The 16,139-nt window shown below is 40.4% G+C and overlaps 1 protein-coding gene across 5 annotated transcripts in view; it reads left to right on the plus strand.

Annotated features, from left to right (window-relative positions):
- Nucleotides 1-16,139, plus strand: part of GRIA1 (glutamate ionotropic receptor AMPA type subunit 1) — a 185,833-nt gene that overhangs the window by 152,608 nt on the left and 17,086 nt on the right. For 3 of the 5 annotated variants that reach the window (XR_012691416.1, XM_075210106.1, XM_075210108.1), the window contains exons 12-13: nt 3,623-3,821; nt 5,255-5,502. Coding sequence is in view for 4 of the 5 variants with exons in the window: in XM_075210106.1 (XP_075066207.1) it covers nt 3,623-3,821; nt 5,255-5,502 (447 nt within the window). In the remaining variant the exon portion in view is untranslated. Of the gene's footprint in view, nt 1-3,622; nt 3,822-5,254; nt 5,503-14,890; nt 15,006-16,139 lie in introns of all 5 variants that reach the window. The other 2 variants (XM_075210105.1, XM_075210107.1) reach the window with 1 other exon arrangement.

Raw genomic sequence — 16,139 nt, forward strand, 5'->3', positions numbered from 1 at the left:
CGGCAACCTGTCCCAGGCGAAAACAATGTACACACTTAATATGGCTTTGTAATGAATTTATTCAGGAAGTAATATTTGAGAAATATGAGGATAAATGACTAATGGAATTAGTACTTGCCCTTATTGGATACTGACTGGGCATGAAGCGGGCATCGTGGTGGGTATGAATTTATGACAGTCCATCAAGGGCCCCTTCACAATTTTTCTATGAGACCTGTAAAATAAATTGTGATCACTTTGAGCTAATTGATTAAAAATGAGGCCTTAAGCTGAATGCAAATAAACGCATCTGTTTGTCACCAAGCAAGCACTTACCTTACATGGTTAAGTCTGGTGACATGCTACAGCCTATGGATGCAGAGGGGTGGAGTTAGGCTGTTGGTTATATATATTAGTGCTTCAATAGCCGTTCTTCCTCTAGTCTTCAGGAATTCCCTCCCACCCTCCCGTATTCTGAAGTTATTTAATGGAAGGTAGTTAATATGTTGAAAAGAGGCACAGTAGGCAGGAGAGCTTTTGCAATCAGCGGCTAATTCACACGGTGCTACCGCTGATTGGCCGCACGTCAATACTCCTTTCGAAGCACCCTGGCTCTTGGTACCTCTGTGCGAGGGCCCCTTGACCTGCGCTGTGTATGTACGTCTTTGTGAGCCCAGAGGGGAGTAGTCACGATGACACCAGATTTAGCATCAGACGATCATAAAGAACTAGGTCCTGGGACCAGTGGTTAGTGCCTGTGGGCCATACACTGTTCAGTTTTGCTATTAGTCGTTAGCTGATTGGATGGCTCTCGCCGCCACCCTTTATAATTGCTAATCAATAAAACTGTGACCTTTTGTATGCCAAAATAAAGTTGTCAGAGTTTTTATTTGTAGATAAGAATTTAGAGTGTTAAGTTAACAGTTATTAAGGTATGGTGCAATGAAGAGGGAATCAGCAATATGCAGTTTATAGGTTCTAGTGTTATTTTTACCTTGAAAGTGCTATTTGGTGACATATTGGAAGTATTTCATGAAAGATACGATATGATAGCTCCCCGTTAAATTAAGAAAGGAGTAACTGCAGACAATGTATGCAGCAATTGAATTCCACCCTAAAAGTTGAAATAAGTATTGTTAATGAATGGATCATGCATGTTTAAATTCATTTTAAGTTTTATTAATTGCACTCATCAAGAATATAAATATGTAATAATCATATAGTATAATTAGTTATTTTTCTTAGGTAATTATTACAATTTGGTAAACCCATGCCATCACTCACTTGCATTCTTTATCTCTTTAGAATAGATCACAACTTCATTTGTGTGCTTGTTTGCTGCTTAATTATGTTGAGAAATCTGCAAACATGATCAATCATCGTTGCATTGTTTGTATTAAATAAAAACTTAAAAAATGAAAGATTTGTGTCAGAAACAAAAGAGTTGCTTTTATCTTCTTATAAACATTGCATTCACATATGAATATTTCTTATTTCATTATTATAGCAATATTAAGATCATTTTAACACTTATTTTAAAAATAAAAACAACGTGACTCGTGTAATCTACTTATTTTAAGTACCCCTACTCACTACATTGTCACTTTATTATATTTGACCCTAATACCACCTTAAAAGAATTAGGGAAAGCCAAGTGAATTCCTGCATTTTTTGAGGATTTCTTTACACTACGGGCTAGAGTTATCACATCTTCTAAAAAGGAAAAATGGAGATGTTGCAACCAATCAGATTCTAGCTATCATTTTCTAGAATGTACTAGATAAATGATAGCATGGATCTCATTGGTTGCTACGGGCAATACTTCTACCTTTCCTTTTTAGAAGTTTTAGTACATCTACCCCTTTGTTTTAAAGGTTTTATATATACTCTTCTGCTTTCACAGAGACAATGCCAGATGCATTACTTATTATTACTTATTTTAAATATAAAGTTTTGGGGGTTTTTTTGTAGAACTTTGCTATTGTTTTATTGTTTTGTTAAGTATTGTACTGGCCGTTCATTCACTTCAGTCTTTGGTCATATGTTCAAAGGTCCAGAAAAAGAAAAATTGTGCCGAAAACTAGTAATTTCCTGATCCACATAACTACACCCCAATCTTATAAAAATCACACACCCACATTAGTAAGCCCTCCCCTTTTAGCCAGCAACAATTGGGACTCTCCAGCAAGAATCAGGACTATTGGGGGATATGCTTGGATGATATATAACTTTACCTTTTCTGATGAAGTATGGCCAATGTCAGATTTAAGTTGCTTTCCTCAATCATCATCATCATCATCATTTATTTATATAGCGCCAACATATTCCTTAGCTCTTTATAATTGGGGACAAACACAGTAAACTAATAAACAAACTGGGTAAAACAGACAAAGAGTTGAGAAGGCCCTGCTCACAAGCTTACAATCTATAGGACAAAGGGAGTTTGATACATGAGGTTAAGTCTACATTTTGCATTTCGGTCCAGCCAGACTGCAAAGGTAAATGATCCTGTCACACAACAATGTTGTCTTGTGTGAAATTGTGTAACGGGTGGTAATAGGGTAATGTAGTGAGGTTAAGAGGGTGGTTGAGGAATATTATAAGCTTGTCTGAAGAGGTGGATTTTCAGAGACCGCTTGAAAGTTTGCAGACCAGAGGAAAGTCTTACTGTGCGAGGGAGAGCATTCCATAGAGTGGGTGCAGCCCAAAAACAGTCCTGTGACCGAGAATGGGCAGATGCAATGAGGGTGGATGAGAGACGCATATCTTGTGCAGAACGGAGTTGCCGAGTTGGGAGATATTTTGAGACAAGAGAGGAGATGTATGTTGGTGCAGCTTTGTTGATGGCCTTGTAGGTTATCAAAAGTATTTTATATTGGACAATTTTGCTACTACAATTCACTGTTTGGAAGTTACAATATAAAATGGTGTTTCCACAGTACGGCAAAGATCACTCATGCTAATAAATGCAAATAAGCATAAAGCTAGTGTTTTCTATGCTGAATAACTAGTGTTATGTTATACTGGCCAGTGACAGGAAAATAATGCAAAATAAATAGTGTGTGTGAATAGATTATATCTCCTCTTAAGCTTCCATTTTAAGCCAACGTTGGATTACTCTGAATAAAACATAAAGTAAGGTAACAGTAATGCCGATCGCTCGTCAAGGAAATATCCCATCGCTGCTGCGGACTGGGAAGTGTAGAATCCACGTGAGTGTGGCAGTTCCTGTACTGCAAGTGATATTAAACCACACAGCCATGTATACCCAGTTTTGGACAAGGATTCACCAACTTCTAGCCAATCAGATCACTGATAATATTCACAGCAGCACAGAGTATTCCAGGAGGGGAGCATGTTGATCTTGTGAGAGGCAGTGCCCTAGCATGTCTGTAAAAAAAAAGTAATGACAGGACTCCATGCTATAGGGCAGTGTCATGATGAGAAGAGGGGGGTGGAGGCAAGCAAGTCCTAAACGGAGTTTAATAGTGGAAGGTGTAGGGTCATGTGACCAGCCAGTTGAACTGATGTAGGAACATTTTGACATGAAATGCACCTCTACATGGGTCAAAGTTCATAGCTTCAGCTTATTTGTTTGCATATAAACACAATAACCTGTAACATGTCTGGTTCTACCCTTCAGGTCTCTATCGGGTCGCATTGTGGGTGGTGTCTGGTGGTTCTTCACGCTCATCATCATATCTTCTTACACGGCAAACCTAGCAGCCTTCTTGACGGTTGAGAGAATGGTGTCACCTATCGAAAGCGCCGATGATCTGGCCAAACAAACAGAGATAACATACGGGACCCTAGATTCTGGATCCACTAAGGAATTTTTTAAGGTTAGATGAATTCTTTGTTTTTTCACCAGTGGTTGGTCATTTTCAGGGGGGAAGATCATGTTTGAGTTGTTTTTTATTACATTAAGAGAAATGGCTCTATTACAATAATCAAGTGAATTTAATGGGCCAGCAAAGACTTCTCCTATTACTCTGGATCTGGAAAAATTTGTAGACTATCAAGGCACTCCTAAATACGGACAGTTTCCTTGTTCCTGTGGTACACATGTTCACCGCTTGGTGAATGGAGCATAACCGGCACTGAAAACAAGGAAAAGTGAGCTCTACAAACAAAAGCATACTGATAATAAAGAGAAGCTTTCGGAGTGAACACCGAACTGACCATGGTCACAAAACAGTTCTGCATTCATGATCTATCCAGTGTCCACTCCTGTGTGTTTTATATGTTTCCAAGTACTGTAGCCTAAGACCAGTCAATGTGCTTTATCTATTGAGACTGAGATAAATTAAAGAAAGATAAATATGGGAATGCAGTCTATACATTGAATACGAACCAGTGAGCTACCTATACGAACAAGGTTCACAAGACCCTAGTTTCTTGTGAATGAACACACTTATTTCTCATGGATATTGGTTTAGCTTAGTAAAGGGCAGCCTGTACTGTGCATAGGTAACAGAGGTGAGTGACAGGCATAGTTGTCTCTCGGATATTTCAGGAAAATAGGCAAGTATGGTGACTTTTAAATGTAGAGATTTGAATGAGGTCCAGGTTTTATTTTAAACTTTCTGTAAAACCAATTTGCCTCTCACGGCACACATAGACAGATTTGGCAAAACTTGATACAGTAGAGTTAACCCTTCACTATAACATAGAAACGTGAATCGACTTTAGGTTTAACTAGTTCCTCATTAAGGTATAAACCACGGTGCTGTCAATATATTTTGTGCCCTGTTGTCTTGTTGACTCCTCATCGTCTCCATAGAGTTCATTTAATTCTTAAGAAGTTGTTGCAGTAAGGTTTGCTGACAGTACAGAATACTGCCTTATTTTCTGCTTATTTTTCTTACATTTCTGTAACCCATCAGAAAACTGTGATATTTTTTCCCTACCATCATTAAGCCTTACATTCTAAGCAATGCATACGGCCTCTCTGCCATAAAAGTGACACGTAAGAAATATTTTCGCAACTTGTCTCATGTTACCAAGATATCAAAGAATTTTGTACCTAATTTGTATTTCGAGCTTCGGTTTTGCTTAAAGCAATAGTTGCATAAGTAAGGACATGCACAGACATTATCCGATGAAAGCATTTTAATGAGCTATCACGTTTTCCAAATGAGCACCTTACAATTTTCCTTCTTGAAGGCTTTTTTTTAATGGCATCAACCGACTCCCTGACAATTAAGTATGCATCTTGTTGATTTTCTTCCTAAATTACTGCAAAGTGCTGTGATCTGGTATTCTGTTTTCCTAGAGATCGAAAATAGCTGTCTTTGAAAAGATGTGGACTTACATGCGCTCAGCTGAACCCTCTGTGTTTGTAAAGACAACCGAGGACGGAATGAACAGAGTTAGAAAGTCTAAGGGCAAATACGCCTATCTCTTGGAGTCCACTATGAACGAGTATATTGAGCAGAGAAAACCCTGCGACACTATGAAGGTGGGAGGTAACTTGGATTCCAAGGGCTATGGCATTGCCACTCCCAAGGGGTCACCTCTGAGGTAAGTAACTGAGCTGTGCTTTATTGTGCATTTATTATGCTCTTTGGCTGTATACCCAGGGGTACATGGAACAACAAATTCTCCTTTAAGAAACCATCTCTTTGTATCATTCATACCATCCATCTGCTTGGTGTCATCTACATTCTGTGAAACATTACTCTGTGTCAGAATAGAAAGTAAATTAGCTAAAGTAGGTAACATCTCAGATAAATATGATTACAGGAAATCTTGAAATTAATCAGAATTATAGCGGTCGGGGGGGGGGGGTAAATGGCATCCATATGGACCAGTGGTTCAGAGTAATTTGCAATGCCTGTCCATCTACTACAGAGCCCCGCACTCTTCTGTTCTGAGCATGGTCGGAACTGAAAGGCCAATCGGAGCTTCATTGTGATGGTGCCGGCCCCCGCAGAAGAGCAGAGTGCGGTCCCCCGCAGGGGAGGGACATGTGGCGATGCCGCCTTCCCCCCATTTTGCAATGAGCCCAATGATTGCGTGTTAGGCCTCTGGAATCAATGACATGATGATACAGAGTAAAATTCAGTTTTTGAGTCAAGAGCATATTTTGGGGGAAATGTACTAAGCCGTGTTTTTTTGTGAGGTTTGCAAACCTCCATACATTGAATGTGGTTCTCAGATCCAGAAAACTCAAACCACATCCGTTGTGTTGTGGTCTGCAACCCCTAAACCGCATGCGGCCAAACTGATTGGTAAAAACTAATGTAAAACATACGGTTTTACCTCTTCAATTTTCTCTAAGAGTAGTGATACTCTGTATTGGCCCAGGTCCTCTAGGGGGATGGCAGGAAATAATAAATTGATCAAACTCAGAGAGTACTGGCCCAATGTTGAATTGCACTGGGCCCCTCCTGGAACCCCTGGCCGGTGGGTACCAACGTAACACTACTAGAGGGCACATTATTGTGATACTACATATACCAGCATGCACATGTGCACCAGTGCATACAATTGCGTCCACTACAAGTGTTGGGGGCAATATATATTCCTACTATTCTTTATAGTATCATCAGTGAGGACACTATTCTTTATTTTCTACAGGGGCAACACTTTCAGTGCACACACTTGTGATATCTAGGTGTGGGGATGGATAATTTTTATGACACCTTCCCCTGCTTTTTGTCTTTATTTTTTTGGAGATATCTCAGCGATTTTTTTGACTAATAAGAGGCTGATTGTCATGCAGTTTGGCAAACTGACGCTTAATACATTCCCTGATCTGAATGCATCACATTTCAAAATATTGGGATTGTGGTTTCCGATCAGGTGATTTTGACCGATGCACATTGATGAGTGGTTCGGCCTTTAGTAAATTGCACAGTTAACAAATCACATCTCAAAGCGCATTAAACCTGCAGGTTAGTAAATCTCCCTCTTCTACCTTATTGGAGTTTAATTTAGAAATGGTAGGAAACAGAGTTGTTTTGCTTTGTTCTGGATCAACAAGTTATTAGCTAGAAGTAAACCGTTTAACCTAATGGAATAATGACTATGTAATTACTAGCTCTGTAATAAGCTGGATAATTAGAAAGAATGTGATATAAAATCACTTTTATTTAGATACCACAACTCATGAAGTTAATAAGAAACGTTCTTTATTGTAATAACTCATAATACAGAGAAACATTCAGTAATTAGATAATGAAATGAGGATACAAAAAGTGAAAAATAATAATAATAAGTATTATTAAGTTGTTTTAAAACCTAACACACGAGGTGCAATTCAACCACAAAAATGGGATCAGTAGTCAAATTGACCAAAGAGTTGAGGGCTGAACAATCGGAGAGCAAGGGGTGTAAAGTTTTCCTGTTGGCCGATGACAGCACAAACAGGCGATTGTGGTCATCATCTGACAGATTGTAACCAATTTAGTAATGAACTGACTGTACAATAATTTCGGGCCCACAAAAATCCTGATTTTTTTTTTGGGTACTTTGAAAGGATAAACTCGATGATAAAATCTTCATGAGTGGGGCCAGGATTATGAGGAAGTAAATTACATCATTAGAAATAGAACTTGAGTTGCTGCTAACATTTACAATACTCACCACTGTACTAGTCATCTCTATGTGCATGTGGTTTAGGAGTTTGCAAACTGCAACACATCAGAAACTGTTTCAGTTTTCAGGCTCCAAACCGCAGGATTAGTAAATCCTGTGGTTTAGGGCTGATAACCTCATCCCATATGTAGCAGTTTGCAAACCACCCCAAACATTTTTAGTAAATATATTATATGGCCTCATTTAAAACATCATTCAACTAACCAATTTCCAGATAATAGTCATTTATAAGTCATGTACGAAGCGTCAAGGTTTGGATGCCTTTTAAAAGACTTATAAATCTCAGACTGCATTATCTTGTCTAGTTGGCCTTTTCGGTGTGAACATTATGTTTTGTTTAAAATAGAAGTAGTTTGAGGGACATGCACAGAGACTTGTGTTCTTGTTTAATATTATTCAATTATTCCCAGACCAGTGTGAGGGCTAGACATTGCACTTGAATCCGGACTGTCCTGCCTAAATCAACAATGTAATAGGCTGGTTTCTCGTGAATTTTGGTGCAGATCAAATTATGTCTGTCTCTGCTGTCTGTTGTCGATGAGCACTTTTTAAATTGTTAACGCAACATAGTGGCTCAAGCATCGATCCACGTAAGCAGAAATCAGCACATAAAGGTCATGAAGGTGCGAGTAACAGAGGCAGTCGGTAAAGGTTAGGAACACAACTGGTATCCTTGCCTTTACCGCCACAGTACCTTGTTCTAATGTGCCTCTATCTCTGACCAAACCACCTAATATAAAAGTATCAAAGGCTAGAACTGAGAAGGGAATGCAAATGTCTATCCTCCGCCTGACAGTAAACATATTCCTCTACATGTACGCTGCAGCCCCGTACATTTACAGACACATGTCCTTGTCCTGTTCTGCTCACAAGGGATTCTCTTGCCTTCGGCAATAAGAAATAAACTGTCTTGCTGCAGCAGGCAAAACATGAAACGTTAGCAGACAGTTCAAGTGAACGGATGGAGAATGGTTGTAAGGGGTGGGGGTGGTCATAGAGACAGAGCACACACTTTCAGAGAAAGGCAGGGGGAGAATTATTATAGCTGTAGAATTCTGGCCTTTATCTTCTCGTTTCCTCTTTTGTTTTCCAACCTAAAGCTCAGACCGGTGAAATTTGCACACTTTACGGGTCATGAGCAACAAGTAAAATATGCACAGAGCGATGCAAAATCTGAGTATTGCAATAATGTCATTAGTGTGTCTACAGGATCCCTGTGCTATTATGATAGTAAAAATTGAGTCTTTGGGCCTCGTTTAGAATTTAGCATAATTATGCTTCCCGGGCGTACATGTAAATTGCTGGCCACAGAATTGCGCCCCCACATGTATGTTTAGAGTTGCATGTATCTTAAAATGCATGTGGAGCAAAATAATTTGTGAGAATGCAGCAGTATCGGGATATGCTAAAAGAGAGTGAAGATAGACTTTAAGAGTATTTACTAGAAGCGGCATTCATTATCATCAACTTTATGTTGTAGATCCACAAGTGCCAGCTTGCCCAAGATGTTCATAACTGCCAGGTTTTGTTGGGACTTGTAGTGCCACACTTTACTTAACACTTTACATTATTACCTCAACGCTCACAGCCATGGAGGATCAGGAGGAGTCCAAGGGTTGCAGGCGTTAGCTGTAACTACTATGAGCATTGGTGCTGGCTTGAATTTGTGGGGAAAGAGGGGCGCTATGCAAAAAGATCCATCCTAATGCTTATCGTCAGCAGTATGGATCTTTGTACCACAGCTCGAGTAACCTGCTCAGAATAGGCCGCATCTCCAGGGAACGTGCTACCCTATGTACGCCCATGCTACACGTAGTGGCCCTTGCACACGGCTGACCTGCCGCTTCAGGTGTAAAGATACACAAGGGCATCTTATATGTAACCCTAAAGTACCCGTTGTTTTACTGCGCATGCGGGATTACACTTCCACACTGGGGAAACAGTACTCACATTAAACACTGTTTTACTGTCCACCAAGTCAACGACTCCCAGATACACTAATGAGCTTGTTTTGTTTTATAGCCTGCTGGTGTTAATGTTTCCACTGCTATCAATTGAGACATTTTGCCATTGGCAAATACTATCTATAGATATCAATTGCAACAGTGACATCTGCAGGCTAAAACTATGTATTGCAATCCTTTAATAAATCAAGTTGTGAGGATTTGCAAAAATAAAAAAATAATAATGAGAGAGCCAGTATTAGTATGAGAAATGACCACAACTATTTCAAGATCATCAATCTTACAACATTGTAAACAATTGATATTAAATCCGGTGTTGTGTGTTACTTTGGAGAACTGATTAAGTAACATAAAGGGTTTAAGGTACATTAGCATATGCAAATTACTTTATTAATTAGCCTGCTCTGACATTTAATATTCACACAAAGTGTTTTTGTACTACACTGTTTCCATACCAGAATTGCCAAGTCATGGTGAACTGATGGATACTATGTATGTTAGCCAACTAAATGATGGTGCCTCTGTCTGGTAATTAGTTACCAATAATGAGGCAGTGTGGGCTGACTTTGGTAGGAGCTGACTGAACCCATTAGAATTCTGGAGAATCACATGGTCAATGCCTTTATTGTTTTTCACTGAAGCCATTTTTTTACATTTTATTTGGCTGATACATAAGACACATAGGGGTCTATTTAACAAGACCCCTCCGTTATGAAGTTTTTCTATCAGTGCTCATAGAAGCAATAGAATAACTTCTATTGGGCAATTTAACAAAATAAAAGTCACCTGGGCAGCAGAGTGATGCTCGGCTCCCCAGTGGCACTGGTCGGCAGTGGTAGGAGGACTCTTATCACTCTCCATGCCAGTCTGTTATCAATCTGCGCATGGGTGAGCTGGTTTGCTGATATGGAATTTGGACTTCCCGTTCCAGATTTCCTAAACAAAAATTAGCAAAGTGAAAACAAAAATGTAAAAAAATTAGAAAAAGAAAATTTTAAACAATTTTATTTTAATAATAAACTACTTATCTTGTTTAGACCCCAGCTAACACCATCCTGAGATCAGAGGGCAACAGTGTACTGGTACCGCCGCTGTCCTTGTTACCCCAGGCTGGCAACGATAGCTGGCATTAATCTTCAGGCTTTGATAAATAGAAAAAATGCACACTTAGATACATGTGACGGCAGTAATCTCACGTACAGCAGTTCAGGGTCTGCACTTCACTCCATTCATCTTCATTGTTAGTGCTGTATGCAATACATACCGGATGCTACCTTGAAGATAAACAGATATTGTGCTGAATGGCATCTATTATGTAGCATCATATGCGTGGGTGGTGGGAGCTGTGTTTGTGGAGCAGCATATGATTATTACAAATTAAAATACAGTAGATCATACATAAGAATTGATGCCTCTTAAAATTCATTTATAGTGAATTTCAGATGTTGAAATAACTTTTCGTTAAAGAGGTCGCATATGATCTCTTACCAGCAACATCCAATTAATGCTTTTCACAGGAGAAGTTTAAAAAGAAGGGTGCCCAGTGCAGGACTAAATGGCATCTGGATGTTTGTGAACCAGAAAAGTCCAGTGATGTGTGACTGCCGTCTACTGCACTAAACCCCCTCCCCCTCCTTTCAAAATTGTCCTGGCAGATTGCTGTCAAAATCATCGATCAGCATTTTATGCAAGGGGAGTATTAAATTTGCACAGAATCTCTCCGCTCATCTCTTCCCCCAACTGATTGCAGATTTGTACCTCGTTATTGAATAACTTCTATTAAGTACGTGCAGTGGTCGAAGTGGAAATTTGGAAGTGGCAGTAAGGACAATATAAGAGAAGGGAATTTGATAGTTGTGTAGTGAAGGCAGTAGGAGAAGTGGTGGTATGGCACACCACTGTATACAAACTCACTTCCACCACTTCGTACGTGTTTAAAAATCCCTAGACAAGTTACAGGTACATATTAAAGTCCTGATTCCGTAAGTCTGTATTTGGGAAACATTCGTGTCATCAATCTACTTCTTGAAGTTGCAGTGTTTCTAGAGGAAGCTAGTTGAGCCACTTTTGCAAAGAGAAAGTAGAGAAATGAAAGTGGGACAGAATATTGTAGCAGGCCTGTCTATGTCTCATCCATGCACCCTTCACTCATTTCACGGCTGATGGACCTTGTCACCTACTTAGCCAGAGGCCACCTGCATCCCCATGTCATATGTTCCTCCTGTTACAGCCTTAGGCTCATTGCTAAAGGTTTGGTCTGTGTATGTGTGTTCTGTGTCATTAGAGAATCACTCAGAAGGATTGGTGATCCAGTTTTAATCTCTATTTTTCCCCTATATGCTTTCCAAAAAACTATACACCTCACCCCAGCCCCCCGCTGCCAAGGATCAGGGACAAAATGGACATCTTAAAGGGGCATAAGTCAATATTATTGTTGTCCAGTGATTGGTTATCACATAATAATTGTTTTTTTTCCTACTGCAAGATCCATCCTGCTTCCTACTGTAGATTTTTCTTTACTAAACCACTTTTTTACCACTGCTTAGTGCAGTAATGCTGCAGCTCCGTCACCAAGGTTAACAGTGACTTTAATGTAATCAAAATTTCATTTTCCTGAACTGTTTAGGATAATAGTGTTATCTTTTATTTCATTAGCTTCATCATATTCTGCTGCAAGGTACAGTAATGTGGTATATGCAAGATCACATACAAAAAATAAAACCTGTTGTTTATTGTATGTTTAAAGTGATCAGGCAGAAGTCATCATTTCAGGTTTGCATGTGAGCTAATCATGGGAAACAGTCCCCTACCCCACGAAACACCCACTTTGGCACCGCAACTCCTCTCCAATTAAAGCCTATTCGCTGACTTACACTTGACCCTGTCAATTATACCAATCTGCTTTCAAGTGCAGAGGGTGGTCCAATCCCTTTATGTTCTGAGAGGTTATCCCTTTGGTTAACCAATCAGATATGTGGATTGACCGCAGTGGTGGGATTCAAATAAATTAATAACCGGTTCTCTGCCCTAATGACCGTTTAAAGTATACAAAAATATATACCGAAAGGTATTCTAATATTTCATGCATTTAATACTTAAATAAGAACTATAAAAGAGATACACAAAACTAGATTGTTATAAGAAAGAGTTTTAAAATATTAAAGAAAAATTATTAAAGAATACCTTACTTGTCAAAAATCTGTTATTTAAGATATTTCCATATTGCTTCTTGATTGGTGTCTGAAATGCCCCCAGTTCGTATTAGGCCACAGAAAAATGCCCCCAGTTCATATTAGGCCACAGAAAAATGCCCCCAGTTCATATTAGGCCACAGAAAAATGCCCCTAGTTCATATTAGGATTGAATGGCTGCATTCTCAAGAATACTAGATCCTTTGCTCTCCTTTCACACTCTAACATGCTGCCTTCCTTTGCTCCCCCTTGCTCCGTTCCTTCACTTACCTTTTCTATCGGCTTTTTTCTTCTCTTTTCTTTTCTTCTCTTCTCTTCTCTTCTCATTTAGTCTTCTGTCTTCTTCTTGCTTGCCACCGCCCTCTTCTCGCGGAATGTCGGGCGTGACGTGATTACATCACGCCCGACATTCAGTGCGGACGGATTAGGGAGGAGGAGGTGCCGATGCCGCGGAGAGGTGAGTTTTTTTTGTTCTTTTCAAGGAGTCTGCCTGCTCCCCTCACCAACGAAATGGGTGGACTCAGCCTCTAGTCACCGGTTCGCTGAACCAAGCCTAAAATTAGGTATCGGCTCTGGCGAACCGGTGAGAGCCTACTGAATCCCACCACTGGATTGACCGGTGTGGATGAAATCACCACACAGGTTGCTAGGGATTACTAGTTATGTTTTGGTTGCAAAACCGTTTTTTTATTTAATACACGTTTCTAGTTTTAAACATATCTTACAACTTAAATGCACCAAATCCCTTCTATACACAGGCACATATCATCACACTCTTTCACCAAACAAAAGAATAAAAGAAAACCAGAATGTTATTTTAAATGTAATATTTTTTTGTACAAATTGCTTGACGTATAATATGTTACACTAGCCTACCTCTGTTGGTTCACCTCCAATAATTAACTCTGTGCTGACAGAGGGAGTAAACAACATGTTAACATATTAGCATATTAGCTTTTCAAACAAGCAAATCCGACATGCCCTGTTTCCTTCAAGACCCTTGCGTCGGCCCACTTCTAACCCCAGCATGGGCCGGGGAATTCTCTATGGAAACGAGATACAGTGAGAGTGGAGCAATCATAGAAGTTAATTTTGTTCAATGGGCAAACACAGGACCATGTAATGGCGGTAAGTAATAATAATGTGATCTATTAAGCATTACATATTAGCAATGAAGTGAAATATAGTGAAAGTTTGTAAACATTTAATTGTAGTTGAAAAGAATATGTATTTAGAATTACCAGAACAGTCATGTAAAACTGGACACGCGTGAAACCCACCTGATGATCGGCTTCATTGCAGTTAGTTCCCAGGCATACCTGCACAGTAAGAGCTATAATAGATTTCATGTGTATATCATGTGTACAGGTAATACTTGGCTGATCTGGTAAACAAATATGCAGTGGTCGAAGTGGAAATTAAGAAGTGGCGGTATGAAAAATGTAATGCGAATGTAAGTGAATAGAATCTATTAGTTTTACAATGAAGGTAGTAGGAGACGTGGCGGTATGACATTCCACCGTACTCATGTCCAGGGCCGGATTAAGGGAATGGAGGCCCCTGGGCTAAGGGAGCCTCCATTCCCCCGTAATGGCCCCCCCTCGGTGAGTCGAGCCGCCCCCAAGGCACTTACCTCCTTCTCCTGGCATTGCAGTCCTTCCCCGGTGCACTGTGCGCTCTTTACTCAGGAGATCTCGTGAGAGTGAGACTCACGAGATCTCCTCAGTAAGGAGACTACAGCGCACCGGGGAAGGACTGCAGTGAAAGTGCTCAGCAGCACTGATCACGCCAGGGGTGCCCCCGCCCCCGACCGATCAATACTGCTGCTGAGCACTTTCAAGGGGCCCCTGGAAGCCCGAGGCCCCTAGGCTGTAGCCCAGTTAGCCCTATGGTTAATCCGGCCCTGCTCATGTCCACTTCCACCACTGCCTATATGTGATATTTCCTAAACATACAGCACAATACAGACGTGTTTCTAGTAAATGCTTCTTTTCAGGGTCTGCACACACTGTGGTGACGGAGTTGGAGCAGGGATGGGGGATTAACGTGGTTTAGGATGAAACTTGCAGCTGGTTCACCTATCCTTTGTCTCACGACGTCATGAGTGATTTCTCAAGCTGTAACTTATCGAGTGTTATCTATTCATTTTTAAAGAAATCCAGTAAACCTGGCAGTATTAAAACTGAACGAGCAGGGGCTTTTGGACAAATTGAAAAACAAATGGTGGTACGACAAGGGAGAATGCGGCAGCGGGGGAGGTGATTCCAAGGTCAGCCCCAGTAAGAACAAACTAGCGGGTAACAAAACAGCATGATAGTAACCAGCAACTGCCCTGTGCGCCTTTAATGCCGGGGCCCCGGTGCCATTCTGGTTAGGGAGAGATTACAAGTTAAATCCCATAATAACTTATCTGTCACAACAACATAGCCAAAAAATGCATGAAAAAAAATTGCTGTTAAACCTCTATTAAACAATGACAAGTGATACATTTATATATGAAACACCACTTTCTTTACAAGATTGTTTGGTGTAAGACAATGGAGGTCATTTATAAAGCAAAAATGTCTGCTGCCCTGTGCAAATCCAGCACTGGAGCCGCCGTGCATATTGATTTGCACAATTGCGCCTACTTTTCCGCCGCGGCACATAGGTTTACGGGGCACAATGGCAGCATCGGCAGATGTTTGTATAGCCAGAGGGAAAGAGTTTTGCAGAGTGTGGGTGCTTCTAATAGGGTACTGAGTAGCCACATCAGTGTGAAAATTAGATTTCGTTTTACGGAGTGAAATTATTGAAATGAGACAAATGGGTGTAGAGTTGTAGATGACAGAATCTGAATACAGTGTTATATAAAAATAATGTTCACACATAGAAGTACCTCTACTGGGCTCTACTGGTATTCAGAGTAGACGTAAGCATTAAAACAGAATGTCCGGGGGTTTTTGATTTTTAACTAGAGGTTAAAATGAGGAGAATGAGTGAAGGAAGAAAGACAAGACCGGAGTCAAAGAGAAAGAAAAGAAAGAGAGAACGCAGGTGAGAGGAGGAAAACGGAAAGAAAAATAAAGGAAGATAAAAGGGTGGGGAGAGGGCGGTGTGGCAGGAACCGCCAGAAGAGTGGAGAGTGGGAAGCAGAGATGGGTGGAGGGGGGGAAAGGTAATGTGTGCACTAAGTGAAGGGGGAGCGGTATTGAAAGTAGGACTGGAGAGGGGTATTTATAGGGGCATTCATTGCTTGGCGAGGGTTGTATGGTCATTTGGACCTTGCAAAAGGACTTGAGTCTAGCACCAGCTAAGAGCTGGTCGTGTCTGTGGGACCAGTTTTGCACCTTGATGTTGCACTTTTGTGGAGAAGCTTCCCACACACAAAATTGCCCCATTTAATGAAGACTGTCCCCATATC

Source organism: Mixophyes fleayi, chromosome 4, assembly GCF_038048845.1.
Source record: "Mixophyes fleayi isolate aMixFle1 chromosome 4, aMixFle1.hap1, whole genome shotgun sequence".
Taxonomy (NCBI): Eukaryota; Metazoa; Chordata; class Amphibia; order Anura; family Limnodynastidae; genus Mixophyes; species Mixophyes fleayi.